General features: G+C 47.0%; 1 protein-coding gene across 1 annotated transcript in view; it reads right to left on the bottom strand.

The window, feature by feature from the left end:
* Window positions 1-15,161, bottom strand: part of RHPN2 (rhophilin Rho GTPase binding protein 2) — a 70,490-nt gene that overhangs the window by 4,208 nt on the left and 51,121 nt on the right. Inside the window, exons 7-14 of the mRNA XM_027515998.1 lie at window positions 13,267-13,433; window positions 10,485-10,672; window positions 9,923-10,079; window positions 8,081-8,200; window positions 6,428-6,622; window positions 2,505-2,581; window positions 2,074-2,220; window positions 1,253-1,408 (exon numbers count right to left, since the gene is read on the bottom strand). Of these exons, the coding sequence (XP_027371799.1) occupies window positions 1,253-1,408; window positions 2,074-2,220; window positions 2,505-2,581; window positions 6,428-6,622; window positions 8,081-8,200; window positions 9,923-10,079; window positions 10,485-10,672; window positions 13,267-13,433 (1,207 nt within the window). The remainder of the gene's footprint in view (window positions 1-1,252; window positions 1,409-2,073; window positions 2,221-2,504; window positions 2,582-6,427; window positions 6,623-8,080; window positions 8,201-9,922; window positions 10,080-10,484; window positions 10,673-13,266; window positions 13,434-15,161) is intronic.

Here is a 15,161-nt window from a genome sequence, read left to right as displayed (position 1 = left end):
GTTAAGTCACGGGCACATCCACTGCTCCCCACCTCCACCGCCACCCCCTAGTGTAAAGCCGCTAACATCACTGGCGGGGGTGACTGCCACGGCCAGCTCGCTCTGCAGCCACGTGGCCAGCCTCCAGGCAGCACAACAGCTTTCTACAATAAACATCACAGCACATCATTCCGCATGTCATAAGGGGAAACTTCCTTCACTGCCTGTCTCCCACCTCACTTCTCACCACGCTGGCCCTTTGTCTCGATGCTCCAGCTGAAAGGCCTTTTAGTTCCTCTAGCAAGTGAAGCTCAGTCCTGCCAGCGGGTCTGGTATCTGCACCTGTTGGTGCCCCTGTCTCTATGCTCTTTTTTCTTGGGGTGGGAGGGTGGGCATGCTATGCCGCGTGGTATGTGGGATCTTAATTCCCCAACCAGGGACTGAACCCGCACCCCCTACATTGGAAGTGTGGAGTCTTAACCACTGGACACTAGGGAAGTCCCCATATGCTTGGCTTATGCCTCTTCACATGGCTGGTTCCTCCCGACACTCAAGCCTCAGTGCAGCCCCGTCCAGGAGCCCCTCCCAGCCCCAATCATCCTAGCCCATTACACAAGTTATTTCCTTCACAGCACTGACCAAAATCACAACTACTTCTTTATGTATTTAGTGCCAGCTTTGTGGGGTAGGACCTTATCTTATTTCAGCTGGAGCTCCAACACCTGAGAAGGGCCTGGCACACAACTGATGCCCAGTCAATGGCTGCTGAATGAGTAAATGCGTACTGTTCTAAACAGAAGCATCCAACGTACAAAATTAAATGCAGCGAGTACAGAAAAGCGTGAATGCGACAGGTCCTCCTCCTTGGGGACACAAAAGAATAGAACTGTGCATGTGAACTTGCACGGGCTCAGACACATCCCGAGATCGCACAGGAAAGTGCTAACGCTCCTGAGAAGAGCATCTTCCACACACCTTCTGTACCATTTGAATATGTATATTTTTTAACCACGAGTATGTATCACTTTTGCAATGGAAGAGAATTTAATCAGAAAGATCAATTGGTTCTTTAAGATTTAAAAAAAAAAAAAGCTTTCTAGTGATTTCTCTGACCCAAGTTGAACACATTCTTGGTGATGACAAACTTACAGCTCAGTCATCTGTGGCATGTTACAAATGCAGGCAGGAGGCAGGGGTCCTGGTAAAAACCTCTGAGGCTGGACTCACCCTGACTTCACATCACTATTTACTGCCAGCAGGCATCAGCACTCACCATGGTCGATGTGGCATCCAGGAGGCTCACGACCTTCATCTCAATGTCATCCTGGCCAAAGCTCTTCAGCATCTTCATAACCTCACTCAGCGTCAGCCACTTACAATCCACGTCTTGAATGGAAACAATATAATCCCCTTCCTTGGTTCCTGCCGCCTAAAAAAAAATATGATTTCAATACAGGTCAACGTTCTGTTCAGTGAAATCCCTGAAGTAGTTCCCAAGTTCATTAATAAAATAGTTATCTGCATAAGTTAACTTCAAGAAGGCAAAAATTGTGGTGGGTGTGGAGAGTGTAGGAGGGGGGCCCGAGACAGATGGATACATGAATACAAATAGCTGATACATTTTATTGTACAGCAGGAACTAACACAACATTGTAAAGCAATTACACTCCAGTTTAAAAAAAAAAAAGGCAAAAATTAATCTGTTTCTCTTTGGGCAAGAAAGGTATGAAAGGCCTTTCACATAAAACCAGGCCTTTTACTTAGAGGAGCCCTAAATCAAATCACCCTAGTGTATTTGTGTGGACAGCACACTTTACCCTGGTGGCTCAGATGGTAAAGAATCTGCCTGCAAAGCAGAAGACCCAGGTCCTATCCCTGGGTTGGGAAGATCTCCCGGTGAAAGGAATGGCTACCCACTCCAGTATTCTTGCCTGGAGAATCCCATGACGGGGAGCCTGGCGGGCTACAGCCCATCAGGTCACAAAGAGTCAGACACGACTGAGCAACTAACACTTAACTCTGTCTGTACTTTACCAGACTGACTGAAAGGGTGCCAGTGAGTTTTGCTTCCAATCTAGAAGGATCCATGCTTACCGCAGCAGAGCAGTACGGATCCAGGAAGTGGACTTGAACTGGGGAGTTTCCTCTCAGAGTGAACCCCAAGTCCCCTTCTTCTGCAGTGAAGTGAATACTTCGAGGAGCCGTCCATCTCTTGTTAGCCGAAAACACAGATAAAGGACCCTTGGGAATAGAGCATCATTAGGTTAGGATCGGAAGGCTGAGTCAGGCATTTGAAAGCTAGAGGAAATGATCATCCTCACAGATTTCATTCGGCCCTGCTCAAGAGACTCATGATACCATCCGCAATAATCTGCACTACAAAGTCATACAAGAACGTTCATTGCCATTTTCTCTAAAAGATCAACATATTTAAAACAAAATTATGTCATATTGCATCTCTACATACTTGCAACTTATAAAAAAGCCTTCCCCTCAAGTCATTATGAAATACATGTTCAACATACCAGCTTCTGGAAGAAGTCCGTTACTGTCACTTTAGAGAACTGTGGGACTATAATTTCAACTTCTCGCTCGGTTTTAGCTGGAAAAGAAGGTTAAAAGTAAAAGCATAAGTGATTCTGTAATTGAAAGTTATTTGTGAAAACTCAGGCCTAAGTCCACTTGGGTATCTACTCTGAGCTATACCCCACTCTGGGGCTGGGACAGATAGTGATATAAGACAAATTCCCTGCCTTCAAGGGAGCTTATTTGCATTCTAGTGCAACAGTGCCCAGCCTTTTTGGCTCTAGGGACCCATTTTGTGGAAGACAATTTTTCCATGGATCAGGGGGCAGAGATGGTTTCAGGATGATTCAAAGTGCATTACATTTATTGGGCACTTTATTTCTATTTTATGGCAATCTCAGGATACTCTGCCTTGACTTTAGGGTTAGGATCCATGCTCCTACAAGAATTTAATGTTGCGGCTGATCTGACAGGAGATGGAGCTCAGGCGGTAATGCAAGCGATGGGGAGCAGCTATAAACACAGCTCACCCCCTGCTCACCTTCTGCTGGGAGGCCTGTTTCCTAAGAGGCCATAGCCTGGTACCGGTCTGAGGCCCAGTGGCTAGGGACCCCTGTTCTAGTGGACATCCTCTGATACTCATAAAATCCTACTGAGAAGTAACTTACATTTCAGGTGTGGCTCTTGGGGAAATACCATGCTTTCAACACTAAGTTTTGGTCAAGACGTGCTTCCTCTTTTCATTATTAACATGCAATGTGAGGATTTCACAGTGAGAAGTGGGTTTGCCAAATCAGTGCATCAATAGCTAAATAGCTCCACCATCATATTCTTGGCACTGCAGCCATGAAATTAAAAGACGCTTGTTCCTTGGGAGAAAAGCTATGACACCCAGAGAGCATATTAACAAGCAGAGACATTACTTTGCTGACAAAGGTCCATACAGTCAAAGCTATGGTTTTTTCAGTAGTCATGTACACATGTGAGAGTTGGACCATAAGATTTGGATGTCTAAGCGCCATAGACTTGGACCAAGCCTGAGCACTGAAGAATTGATGGTTTTGTGATGCTAGAGAAGACTGTTGAGAGTCCCTTGGACTGCAAGGGGATCAAACCAGTCAATCCTAAAGGAAATCAATCCTGAATATTCATTAGAAGAACTGATGCTGAAGTTGAAGCTTCAACACTTTGGCCACCTGATGCAAAGAGATGACTCACTGGAAAAGACCCTGATGCTGGGAAAGATTGAGGGCAAGAGGAAAAGGGAGTGACAGAAGATGAGATGGTTGGATGACATCACTGACTCAATAGACATGAGTTTGAGCAAACTCAGGGAGATAGTGGAGAACAGGGAAGCCTGGCATGCTGAGTCCATGGGGTCACAAAGAGCCAAACACAACTTAGCAACTGAACAACAACAAGCCAACCCTTCCCACGAGGCTAGTCAGTGTTTATCAAAGGATCCCAGTGCAGGCTAAGAATACATGAAAAACAATATAAAAAAAAAGAAAATCTGGGGAAGAAGACTGGCAATGCCAAGAAGGCTGAACCTCTATTCACAGGATGACCCTGTGGTTTCTTACTGTTTCACACAGCATTGGGCTCATGCAGGCTGCTCATCTACTACAAGACTGGTGCTGCCATCCCCAGAAAACCTCACCAGGAGCTGTGCATCTCCCTCCTTCTATGGAGGTTGTCTCTACTTCGTAGCCACAGACCACACTGCAGGGACAAGTTGCCAAGGAAGTAGCCTGTGTCCATAAAGGAGAATTCTTGAGTGCATTCTTGTTTCCACCAACCATCTTGGTCATCTGGAGCAAAGACTTTGATCTCTCTAAGCCTGCATTGCCTCATCTTTAAGATAAGGGTGAGAATGAGTAAAATGAAATTCTATATACATCTGAGGCTTAATGTTGTTCCTCACTTCAGTTCAGTTCAGTCACTCAGTTGTGTCCGACTCTTTGCAACAAAGAGTGGACCGCAGCATGCCAGGCCTCCCTGTCTATCACCAACTCCCTAGCAGATCTCAAATCCTCAACAGACATTAGCCAACTTTACTACTGACAAACTCAGGATTCTAGCTTGAGGAGGGTTCTGTCTCTAGAAGCTGGTCCCTGAAAATGCGGTGGAACTTCAGAGACTGGGGACAGAGGTGTAGGGAGTGGGGTGGAAGAGGGCTTGGTCAAAGGAGGTTCCCTCAATTGGGCTACTTCACTCCCTTTCTTCTAACTCCTGGAAAGAGTCTAGTCATTTTTAACTGTAAGGTCACCTTTCCAGGCAACCATCCACCTCCCAACTCCTGCCCTTCAAGGCAGAACTGACCACTACCTCCCCAAGGGCTACAGCAACTAACCAGTTTATTTACATATTTCTAAACTCAGGACAGTGCTCAACACCTTAGAGATGCTTAGAAAGTGCTGGTGGTACAAGATCTCTTCTATAAGTGGAATCAGAAACAAACTCATCAGCATCTATTTATGATTAAAAAGGAAAAAACCTCAACAAAGTGGGTATAGAGGGAACAAGCCTCAACATATTAAAGGCCACATATGACAAACCTTGAAAAGTTCTCCTCTAAGATGAGGAACAAGACAGGGATGCCCACTCTTACAACTTTTATTTTACATGGTACTGGAAGTCCTAGCCATAGCAATTAGACAAAAAAAAAAAATTAGACATCCAAATCAGAAAGGAGTAAAACTGTTACCATGTGCAGATGACATAATACTACAAATAGAGAACCCTAATTGTTGTTCAGTAGCTAAGTCATATCTGACTCTGTGCAAACCCATGGACTATATTTGAACTAATGAATGAATTCAGGAAAGTTGCAGGATACAAAATCAATAAACAGAAATCCATTATATAAACATAAATCCAGTATAGTCACAAATAACAAACTATCAGAAAGAGAAATTAAGAAAACAATCTAATTTACAGTTACATCAAAAATAATAAAATACATAGGAATGAATTTACCCAAGGAAGTGAAAGATCTCTATACTGCAAACTATAAGACACTGATAAAAGAAACTGAAGAAAACACAAATAAATGGAAAGATATTCCATGTCTGTAGACTAGAGAAGTTATATTGTTAAAATGTCCAACTGTTACATATATATATATGGATATAAGCAATCTACTGATTCAGTGCAATCACTATCAAAAATCCAAAGGCATATTTAACAGAACTAGAACAAATAATTCTAAAATTTGTATAGAACCACAAAAGATCCCAAATAACCAAAACAATCTTGAGATAAAAGAACAAAGCTAGACCTCCAGCATGAAATCATGCTCCCTGATTTCAATTATAAATGAAGTTACAGTAATCAAAACAGTATTAGCGTGGGCACAAAAACAGACACACAGATCAATGAAACCACACCTTCCAAGATCAAGCCTTGGAGGAGGAATAAGGATGCAGGTGGCTTTCAAATCATACAGTCGGAGGTGTCAGACAGATAGCAAAGTGCAGATTTCCATTAAAATGGTGGTATGTGGGTGGGTATAGAGCATAGGGAAAATGTCCAGGTAAAAGGCAGTTTCTGGGGTCTCCTGACTATCAGTAATGGCTACAACCCCAGAGGAGGTCATGAGACTTCAAGGAAAGGAATCTAAAGGAAGGAAACCAGGGAGAGGAGACCCTCAAGAATGCCAAGAGGGGAGACTGGGATTGGGAAAGGCAGTCAGCGAAGAGTGGGAAGGAAAGTCGGAGCACAACCAAGGTGGCAGGACCCTGACATCAGAGGTGGCGATATGAGGGGCAGGAGGGGGTCAGCTGCCACTAAAGGGTCAACAAAGACCATGAAGGAGGCCTCGATCTGAGAATGAGAAGGTAAGGACTCCAGGGCAAGAGGAGCACTTGAACAGCCCTGCCTCTCATGCAGCGCACTCTGCACTGGCACCCACGCCACTCACAGACGATGTCGGGAGCGTCGGTCAAGTTCAGGAGGTCATCGTCCTCCCGGAGCTGAGTGTACTTAAGCTGGGACCGCTCGTGTGCCGCGGACAGCACCTCTTGCAGCACGTCGATGTTGCGGAGCTTCTTGCACAGGCTGGCCTCCCTCATGGACTCCTCGTGGTGGGTAACAGCTTGGCACAGATGGGATTTCCCTGCCCACAGAAAATCAACACCACCGGTCACGCGTAACAAACTGCAACGTGAGTACTTCATGGAGAGCCTGAGTGCCCAAGGATCTGCCCAGAAAGGTGGACATTCTCTTTCCTGAAGGATCTGCCTGGAAGGCTTCAGTCCCTCTGAAATGTGTGTGCAGTATGCTCACTTGTGTCTCTAGAACTATCATTCAGCAAACATTTACCAAATGTTCTAGGCATTAGAGATAAAGCAAAAGCTAGCCTCTATATTCATTGAGTTTGCATGCTAATGACTGAAGACAGAAAAATAACAAGCAAATAAATGTATAATGGGTCATGCGGCATTAAGGTTCTGGAGAAAAATAAAGCAGAAACAAAAGTAATAGGCAGATGTAGTACTTGAGAAGATGGGGAATGAGGAGTCGCCCTTCTATGATGTGTGATCAGAAAAGGCCTTTTAGGAGGTTAACTTAAGTACAGCCCTGAAGCATTCCCAGAAGAGCAGCAAGTGCAAAGGCCCTGGGACAGCAGCATGCCTGAATGTTTAAGGACAACAAGGGGCTTGGAAGTTTCGCTGGGGAGAGTGAAGGCTGCAGAGAAGGATGGAGAATGAGGCCAGAGAGGAACAGGAGCCTGACCATGTCCAACCTCAAAAGCACCGGTGAAGATTCCTATCCTTCTCTGGGTGAGATGAGAGCACGAGGGCTCCTGGTAAAAAGCTGGGCAAGCTGTGTGACCTCTCTGGACCTCTCTCTCCTCAAATGAAAACTGGGGATCATACCACATCTATCTCATAGGGTTGGGTGAGGTTTAAGCAAGTTAATGTCTATTAAGCAGGCACCACATAAGCATGGCTTGGACCAGGGTAGTAGGTAAGAAGTGATCAGATTTGGGATATTTTTCTAGGTAGAGTCAACAAGATTTGCTAATCAAAGATGGGTGAGAAAGCAAGATGAAGGTAAAGAGTGAGTCCTAGGTTTCTGGCCTGCAAACCTAGAAAGATGAAGTCACCATCACTGAGATGGGGAAAGTGCATGGGTGGGATGGGGGGCAAGTTTGAGTGGTGGAAGAACTCAGATTTGGACACAGAAAACTTGCTCTGAGATCTGTTAGAGACCAAACTAGGACAATTCATTATCAGTTCTTAAGTGTGGCCTACGAAATGCATGCTTCCAGAATAGGATGACCAAGGACCATCCCCTGGACCACTAGGGAGCTGGAAGACTGCCAAAGCACTGGCTCCACTGTGGGAGGGCTGGGCACACACAGAACCCATGAGAACACAGCTCTGGAAGCCTGCTGAGACTAGAGGACTGTGCCTCCTGGTTTCTGAATCCAGAGTGGCCACAATGACTCAGAAGACCTACTCCCCAGGCCCTGCCCTGGCAACCTGTCTGGGGTTGTCAGCGAGTGGGAGCAGCTGGATGGGTCAGATGGGACACAAGGGAGGAAGGGAGCAGGAGAGCCAGCACGCACCCAGTAGCTGGCGCTGATGCACATTCTTCAGGGTGGCCAAGGGTGTCAGTCCCTCTGGCATGTGGCTGTAGAGCTGGGACAGGCACTTCTCCTGGTGGTCCTCATCTTCACCAGGCTTCACTGCAACAGGAACCGCAAGATAGATCCTTTCTCATGGCCGTGGTGCAGCCTTTATACACGGCTCCACAGACCCACTGAAATCCCGCTTTCAACTACATCCCCAGCTTAACAAGGCACTTGGGATAACAGATCTCCTTTCCAGCCCTAGCCACACCCAGGCAATCCAACCCAAGGTCTTTGTGCAGGGGGGCCAATCTCACTCTAGGGGCTCATGATTTGGCTCCAAGGCTCTGATCTGTACTTCCTCCCAGTCACCATCTCACGAACCTCCAAGCACAGCCCTGCCTTAAACCTCTGAGGGCCTCCCTGCCTGCACCCTCCCTGGTACATGTCCATTCCTAACTTCACCAAACCACCCAGCACTACCTCAACAGCCTCCATTCCAGGACCCAGTCAGATCCTGTTCTCACTCTAGCTGTCCTCTCCTTCCTCGTTCCACTGGAAAAGTCCCCCTCAGAGTCCCAAGTCTAACTCAGATGGCAGTGCCTGCCTCGGAGGAACCTCCATGACTACACCAAGGACTCCAACTTCTGCCCCATTTGTGTTCCTACCTCAATGACTGTATTTCTATTGGTTTACCCGACTAGTTCCGCTCAAAAGACTATAATAATCCCAGCAGGAGCAGCTAACACAGAGAGCCCTCCATATAAGAAGCACTATATAGCTTTGCACAGAAGCATTTAGTTTTCACAACAGCTTGTGAGATAGGATCTCTTCATATTTCCATTTTATAGATGAGAAAACTGAGGCACAGAGCAGCTAAGTAACTTGCCCAAGATCACCTAGCTAGTAAATGACAGAGCTGAGATATGAACCCAGGCAGTCTGGCCCCAGAGGATGGCCTTTCCGTTACTTGGAGGGCTGCCTTGATGAGCACAAATTGCAACAAAAGTCCCTTCCCCACCTACAACCTCAGATCAGAGCCAAGACTAGGGGGAGGAGAGTGAGGCGTTCACCCTAGGCTGAAAATTTAAGCAGGTGCTCTAAACCCAGCCACCAAGGTATATATGATAGTTTAATACAATTTTCTAAGTATCAAAATTAATGCAAAAATATTCATGATGAACATCAAATTTCCTTTGTTTCATGCTCCAATGTGGCTCAGCATACCACCGTTATTATCTGCGTCTTCATTTTCTTTTATTAATTTGTTTTTGACCACGCCACACCGCATGTGGGATCTTAATTCCCTGACCAGGGATCAAACCCGTGCTTCATGAAGTGGAAGCACGGAGTCTTAACCACTGGACTGCCAGGGAAGTCCCAACCGGTGTCTTCATTTAAAGTTTTACGGTGTCTTCTTTTAAAGTTTTGATCACCGTGAATTTTTGCCTCAGTTTTGATTCATCTACAATTACATGTTAAAACGTTATCTCAATTACTGAGTTCACGGGCATCCCCTTAGATTTTGTGTTTGAGGTGAGTATCTCCCTGATCTAGCCCTGGTCCTGGATTCCAGGCGAAATATCTCCATGAAGCTGTCAGCTCCACCCCAGGCAGAAGAAACGCTACCCCCTCCCCCTCGCATAGCAATACCACATCACCCCTCATCCCACCCTGTGTGACAGCTGCCTGGGCCTACGTGTAACCCCCACCCTCTGCCCCCAGGCTGCTAAGCATCTCTCAGGCAAGCAGAAAGCTCTCGCTCAGCTCAGTGTCACCCAGAGGCAGCAAGCCTGCAACCCTGACCAAAGCCCGGAGCCCCAGGCCGCCCAGCCTTACGCTGGTGGTCGATGAGCAGGGTGGCTGTGAAGTAGTGGGCCAGGGCTTCATAGTGGTGGGCCTTCACGCAGGCCAAGCTGGCCCAGGAGTACGGGATGTTCTCCTTCACCGGCTCCTGGTTCATGGCCGTGTGCAGCTGCCGATAGACCTCTCCCACCTAGAACGGAAGGAACACTGGGAGTGGGGAGCCTGGCACAGGGGCCCTCACGTATCCGGGCTGCAGAAAAAGAGCCCTTTCTTCTCTGTGGCGGCCCCTGCCAGAGGCCGCTCCGCAATCTTGGAGCTATTCCAAGGGCTCCCAGTGTTGTCAATGTCAGAGTTAACAGGGAGCCTGGGCCACCATCATTATGCTGGTCTTTAGGCTCAGCTGCAGATGGAATCAGTGATCCGTATCTGAAACACTGACTTGCCAACAAAACGCAAGCCAGTGCTCTGGCCAGCCAGGGCGGGCAGGCTGCCCAGGTCACAGGCAAGCTGCCGTGGGAAGCCCCTGCTCTCTCCAGTGGGCCCACACCAATGCACCCTGCTCGCCCCAGAAGTCAGGGGAAACAGCAAGGCTTACCTTGGCCGCTTCCTGAGCCACCTTCACCAGGAGGAAGAATTCGTTCTGGAGCCCAGTGAGGCAGACCTTCTCAAACGTGCTTTCTTGGGCTTGTGCCAGCATCATTTTGACCAGCACACTGAGCATGGCGGGGCTCATGTCGTAACTTGGAGTGTGAGTAAACGTCTCCTTCAGGTAGTTTAAAACCCCTGCAATTGGAATTGTTTTGAGCATTAGTTAGGGATATCCTGTTTATTTCACCATTGCTACTCAAGAATATAAAAAATGATGAAGCAAAAATATGAAACTAGTGTCTCAAAGCATCTTTAGAAAACTCTGATTCTCAATTACCATAAAAACCAGCAATTCCACTCCTGGGTATAACCCCACAGAATTGAAAGCAGTGGCTTAAACTGATATTTATACAAGAATGCTCATGGCAACATTATTCCTAGTAACCAAAAGGTGGAAACAACTCAAATGTCCATCGACATTTGAGATATGAGGATAAATCAAGTGTGGTATATACATACAATGGAGTATTTTCAGCCTTGGGACTTCCCTGGTGGCCCGGTGGCTAAGACTTCATACTCCCAGTTTGATCCCTGGTCGGGGAACTAGATCCCACACGCCGTAACTAAGATCAAAGATCCCTTGTGCTGCAACTAAGACCTGGGGCAGCCAAATAAATGAAATAAATATATTTTTTTTAAAAGGCAAGGGCTTCCCTGGTGGCTCAGCGGTAAAGCATCTGCCTGCCAATGTAGGAGGGGTGGGTTTGATCTCTGGCCTGGGAAGTTCCCACATGCTCATAAGCAGCTAAGTCCCTGCACCGCAACAACTGAGACTGTGTTCTAGAGCCCAGGAGCCACAACTACTGAGCTCACATGCTGCAGCTACTGAAGCCCGCGTGCCCTAGATCCCATGCTCTGCGATAAGAGAGGCCACTGCAATGAAAAGGTGTTGCTGGGCAACCAGAGTAGCCCCCCTGCCCCCTCACAACTGAAGAAAAGCCCACAATGAAGACTCAGCACAGCCAAAAATAAGTGAATCAATCTTCAAAAAAAAAAAGAAGTCAATTCTGACACATGGTACAACATGAATGAAGACATCATGCTACATGAAGTAGGTCCATCACCCTGAGCTGAGGTATCTGGAATAGTCAAATTCATAGACACACATGGGCTGCAGGGAGGAGGAAATGGAGTTATTGTTTAATGGGACAGACTTTCCCTTTGGGGTGATAAAAAAAAGTTCTGGAGATAGACAGTTGCACAACAGTGTGGCTGTACTTGATACCAACAAACTACTCCTAAAAATGGTTACAGTGGTAATTTTGTTATGTATGTTTTACCAGTAAGAAGACTTTTGTTTTCCAGTTCTCTTCCAAAACGTTTACATCTGTATCAAGCCAGGAAACCAGCCTGCTCCCTGTCCATTCCTGTCTCACCTGGACCCTTGTGAGAAATTCCATACGTGACTAGGCAACTGAGGGAAGTGAAGGAAGACAGAATGACTAAAGGACTCGCAGGGGGTCATGTTCACTCTTAACCTCTGGGTCATTCAGAAACTCAAGGCTTTTTCTGCAGAACCTCAGAGAAGATCAGCTCAGTCACTCTAGTGGAAATTTTCATGCTGTAGCCCTCAGCTGACTTTCTTATGTGTTAGAAAAGTGTTACAGCATTAACTGGCAAAGCAACCTAGAGCTGAAATAAAACCTCCTGGCAAAATCCCATCTGACTGGTTCCTCTGGTTTTGCTGCAAAGCACAAGCTGCCCTGCAGGAGGAAGGCCAGGCTGCAGGCTCTCTGGGGTCCACTCTCACTCTGTTCTCAAGCTTTGTTTTGTCCATGTCTCTGGAATCTTAGAGACAGGCATACCTGCTTCAGATTCTTCAGAGAGAAAGATGAGCCCAGAAAAGGATTTACAGTGAAAGAATTCAACTCCCACATGAAATTTCAGCATGGTGTTTTCTCCCAAGGGATCTATCTATTGTTTAACCAAACAATATCATGACCAGCCCAAACGGCAAAGCCATGGTTCTTCACAGCCTTGCAGAGGAAAATGAGATACCCCCCAAAATTTTCTGCCAGAGTAACACCCCAAAGTAGAGTGACAAGGACTGGCACAGAAAGACACTTATTATGGAGCCAGCTCCGGGCATCGCATGGTGGTCAGCACTGTGGCCACTTCTGCCTGTAATCCCTATGCCAACTGCGCAGGACACAGCTCGAGGGGAGTCAGCCAGGACCCTTGAGCACCCATGAGACAGGCCTACCCACTGCACCCATGGGCTGCCAACCACCGCCTGTTCCTCCATAGGCTGGTGCTAAGTGTCACTTAGCAGGGAGCCAAGAAGAGCAACTGTGGGTGAGCAAGCTTCTCAGAATTCGCATAACAAAGGCACGGATGGTAACACTCACTGATGAGGCACGCTGCCGGATGAAAGAAAAAAGAAAAAGCCTACATTCTTACCGCTTGAGAAAACTTATTCTCTTCTTCAAAACTGTATTCAAAGACACAGTTCATCCACTGCCATCCGTGGGGCCACTCATTCGGAAAAGATTAATCATTAACCACTGTGTACATGAGCCACAGTCAGACGGAGACGACCGGGTTTGAGCCAGGAAGCAATTTTCCTGATGGGAAGAGCCACCAGCTCCGGAAGCTGACCAGGCCCTTTCAGGCTTCTGAGGCCAAGCGTGGGCCTGGGGAGGATCCACAGACCCCCTTCAGCTCAGGTACCGGGCCACTTGGCAGAGCCAGAGCTCTATCTCAGCGGCAGCGCCTCCTTGGAGACATACCTGCAGCTCTCTGAAAGGCATCCACCGTGCTCTCCAGCCCAGCTTCTGTCTGTCGATTGCACCGGGTGCCGATCTGTGTATAGAGGGCTCCGATGTTAAACAGGATGCTGGCCTTCTCCAGCAGCAAGTTCTGTTGGCTGACCGGAACCCCGGTGAGGGAGTCATACCTATGTAAAAGAAACATCTTTTGAGAATATGGATCCCTTGGCTAGTGAGTGCCGTTTGGGGGTAAAAACGGACAAAACTTATTTCTTGAATAAAACTCAAAGATGCACATGCAATGAGGCTTTTATCTCAAGCAAGACTATGGGCCTGCTCATACTGTTAAGACACCCACAAGCACAAAGAGAAATGGGGCCGCTTCTCAACCAGGATGTCCTTCCATAGGTGAATGGACACACAAACTGTGGTACAGCCATACAGTGGAAAACTACGCAACACTTAAAAAAAAAAAGAAAAGAAATGAACTATGAAGGCATAAAAAGACACAAGAAACCTTAAGTGCATGTGACTAAGTGAGAGAGGCCAATCCGGAAAGGCTACCTACTGTATGATTCCAACTATATGACATTCTGGAAAAGACAAGACAGCAGAGACAAAAAGAATCAGTGGTTGCCAGGGCTGGGGAGTGCCAAGGGGCAGAGATGCCTAGGGGGAGCGCAGAAGACTGCAGGGTCATGGAACCGCTCTGTGTGATGCTATAACGGGGATGCATGTCCTTGCTGTTTAGTCGCTAAGTGACGTCTGGCTCTTTTGTGATCCCATGGCCTGTAGCCCGATAGGCTCCTCTGTCCATGGGATTTCCCAGGGGAGAATACTAGAGTGGGTTGTCATTTCCTTCTCCAGGGGATCTCCCCAACCTGGGGATCGAACCCACGTGTCCTACATTGGCAGGGGGATTCTTTACCACCGAGCCATCCACGAAGCCCACATGTCATTGATCGTTTGTCCAAACCCATGGAACATACACCACCGACAGGAACTGTAAACAGTGGATGCTGGGTGATGAGCAGCCACTGTAAGTACATCAACTGTAACAAACGTAACGCTCTGGCGGCGGATGTTGACGGTGGAGGAGGTGCTGGGTGTGCAGGAGCAGCGGGTGTATGAGAACTCTCTGCACCTTCCTTTCAATTTTACTATGAACCTGAAATTGCTCTAAAAAATAAAGTGTATTTAAAAAAAAATAAGGCTGCTCCTACTTGAAATGTAGCAATTACTAACCCCTCATAATTCTTCCTGAGGCCTTGAAGACTCAGGATATGTTTTAAAGTTCATACATTGACCAGGGTATAGATATGGAGCTTCTCCGTAATTCAGCACTAAGAAGTCACATTTGGGGTTTTCACTCATGTGCAGGCAGCTAACACACCTTTAGGAAAAGTCATCTGCCCTTCCTTTCAAAAGCAAGCATCAAGAGCCATCTGCTGTGGTGAAATTTAACTCTGAATATGCTTCTCAGCTGCTACGATTTACTTTCATTTCACATACTCCTTGGGCTTCCGAGGTGGCTCAGATGGTAAAGAATTCACCTGTAATGCCCTGGGTCAGGAAGATCCCCTGGAGAAAGGAATAGCTACTCACTCCAGTATGCTTGCCTGGGAAATCTCATGGACAGAGGAGACTGGCGGACTACAGTCCGTAGGGTCACAAAGAGTCGGACAAGACTGAGTGACTAAGCATGCACATACTCCTAAGCAACTCAGAGAAGAGGTATAGCACCTCCAAGATATTTGGACAGCACTAATCATCAAAAGTACCAACTCTGGGGAAGAATCAAAGATTCTGCTTCAGTTTTTAATAGCTCTGATCTACTTCTGTTTGCTGCCCTGGTCATTGGGAGAAAACTTGTTTCCCACCGTCATCCCATCTGGGACAAGAATCTTGCTTCTTGT

This window comes from Bos indicus x Bos taurus, chromosome 18 (genome assembly GCF_003369695.1).
Source record: "Bos indicus x Bos taurus breed Angus x Brahman F1 hybrid chromosome 18, Bos_hybrid_MaternalHap_v2.0, whole genome shotgun sequence".
Taxonomy (NCBI): Eukaryota; Metazoa; Chordata; class Mammalia; order Artiodactyla; family Bovidae; genus Bos; species Bos indicus x Bos taurus.
The sequence above is the reverse complement of the archived record's forward strand: the minus strand, read 5'-3'. Positions and strand labels throughout refer to the sequence as shown.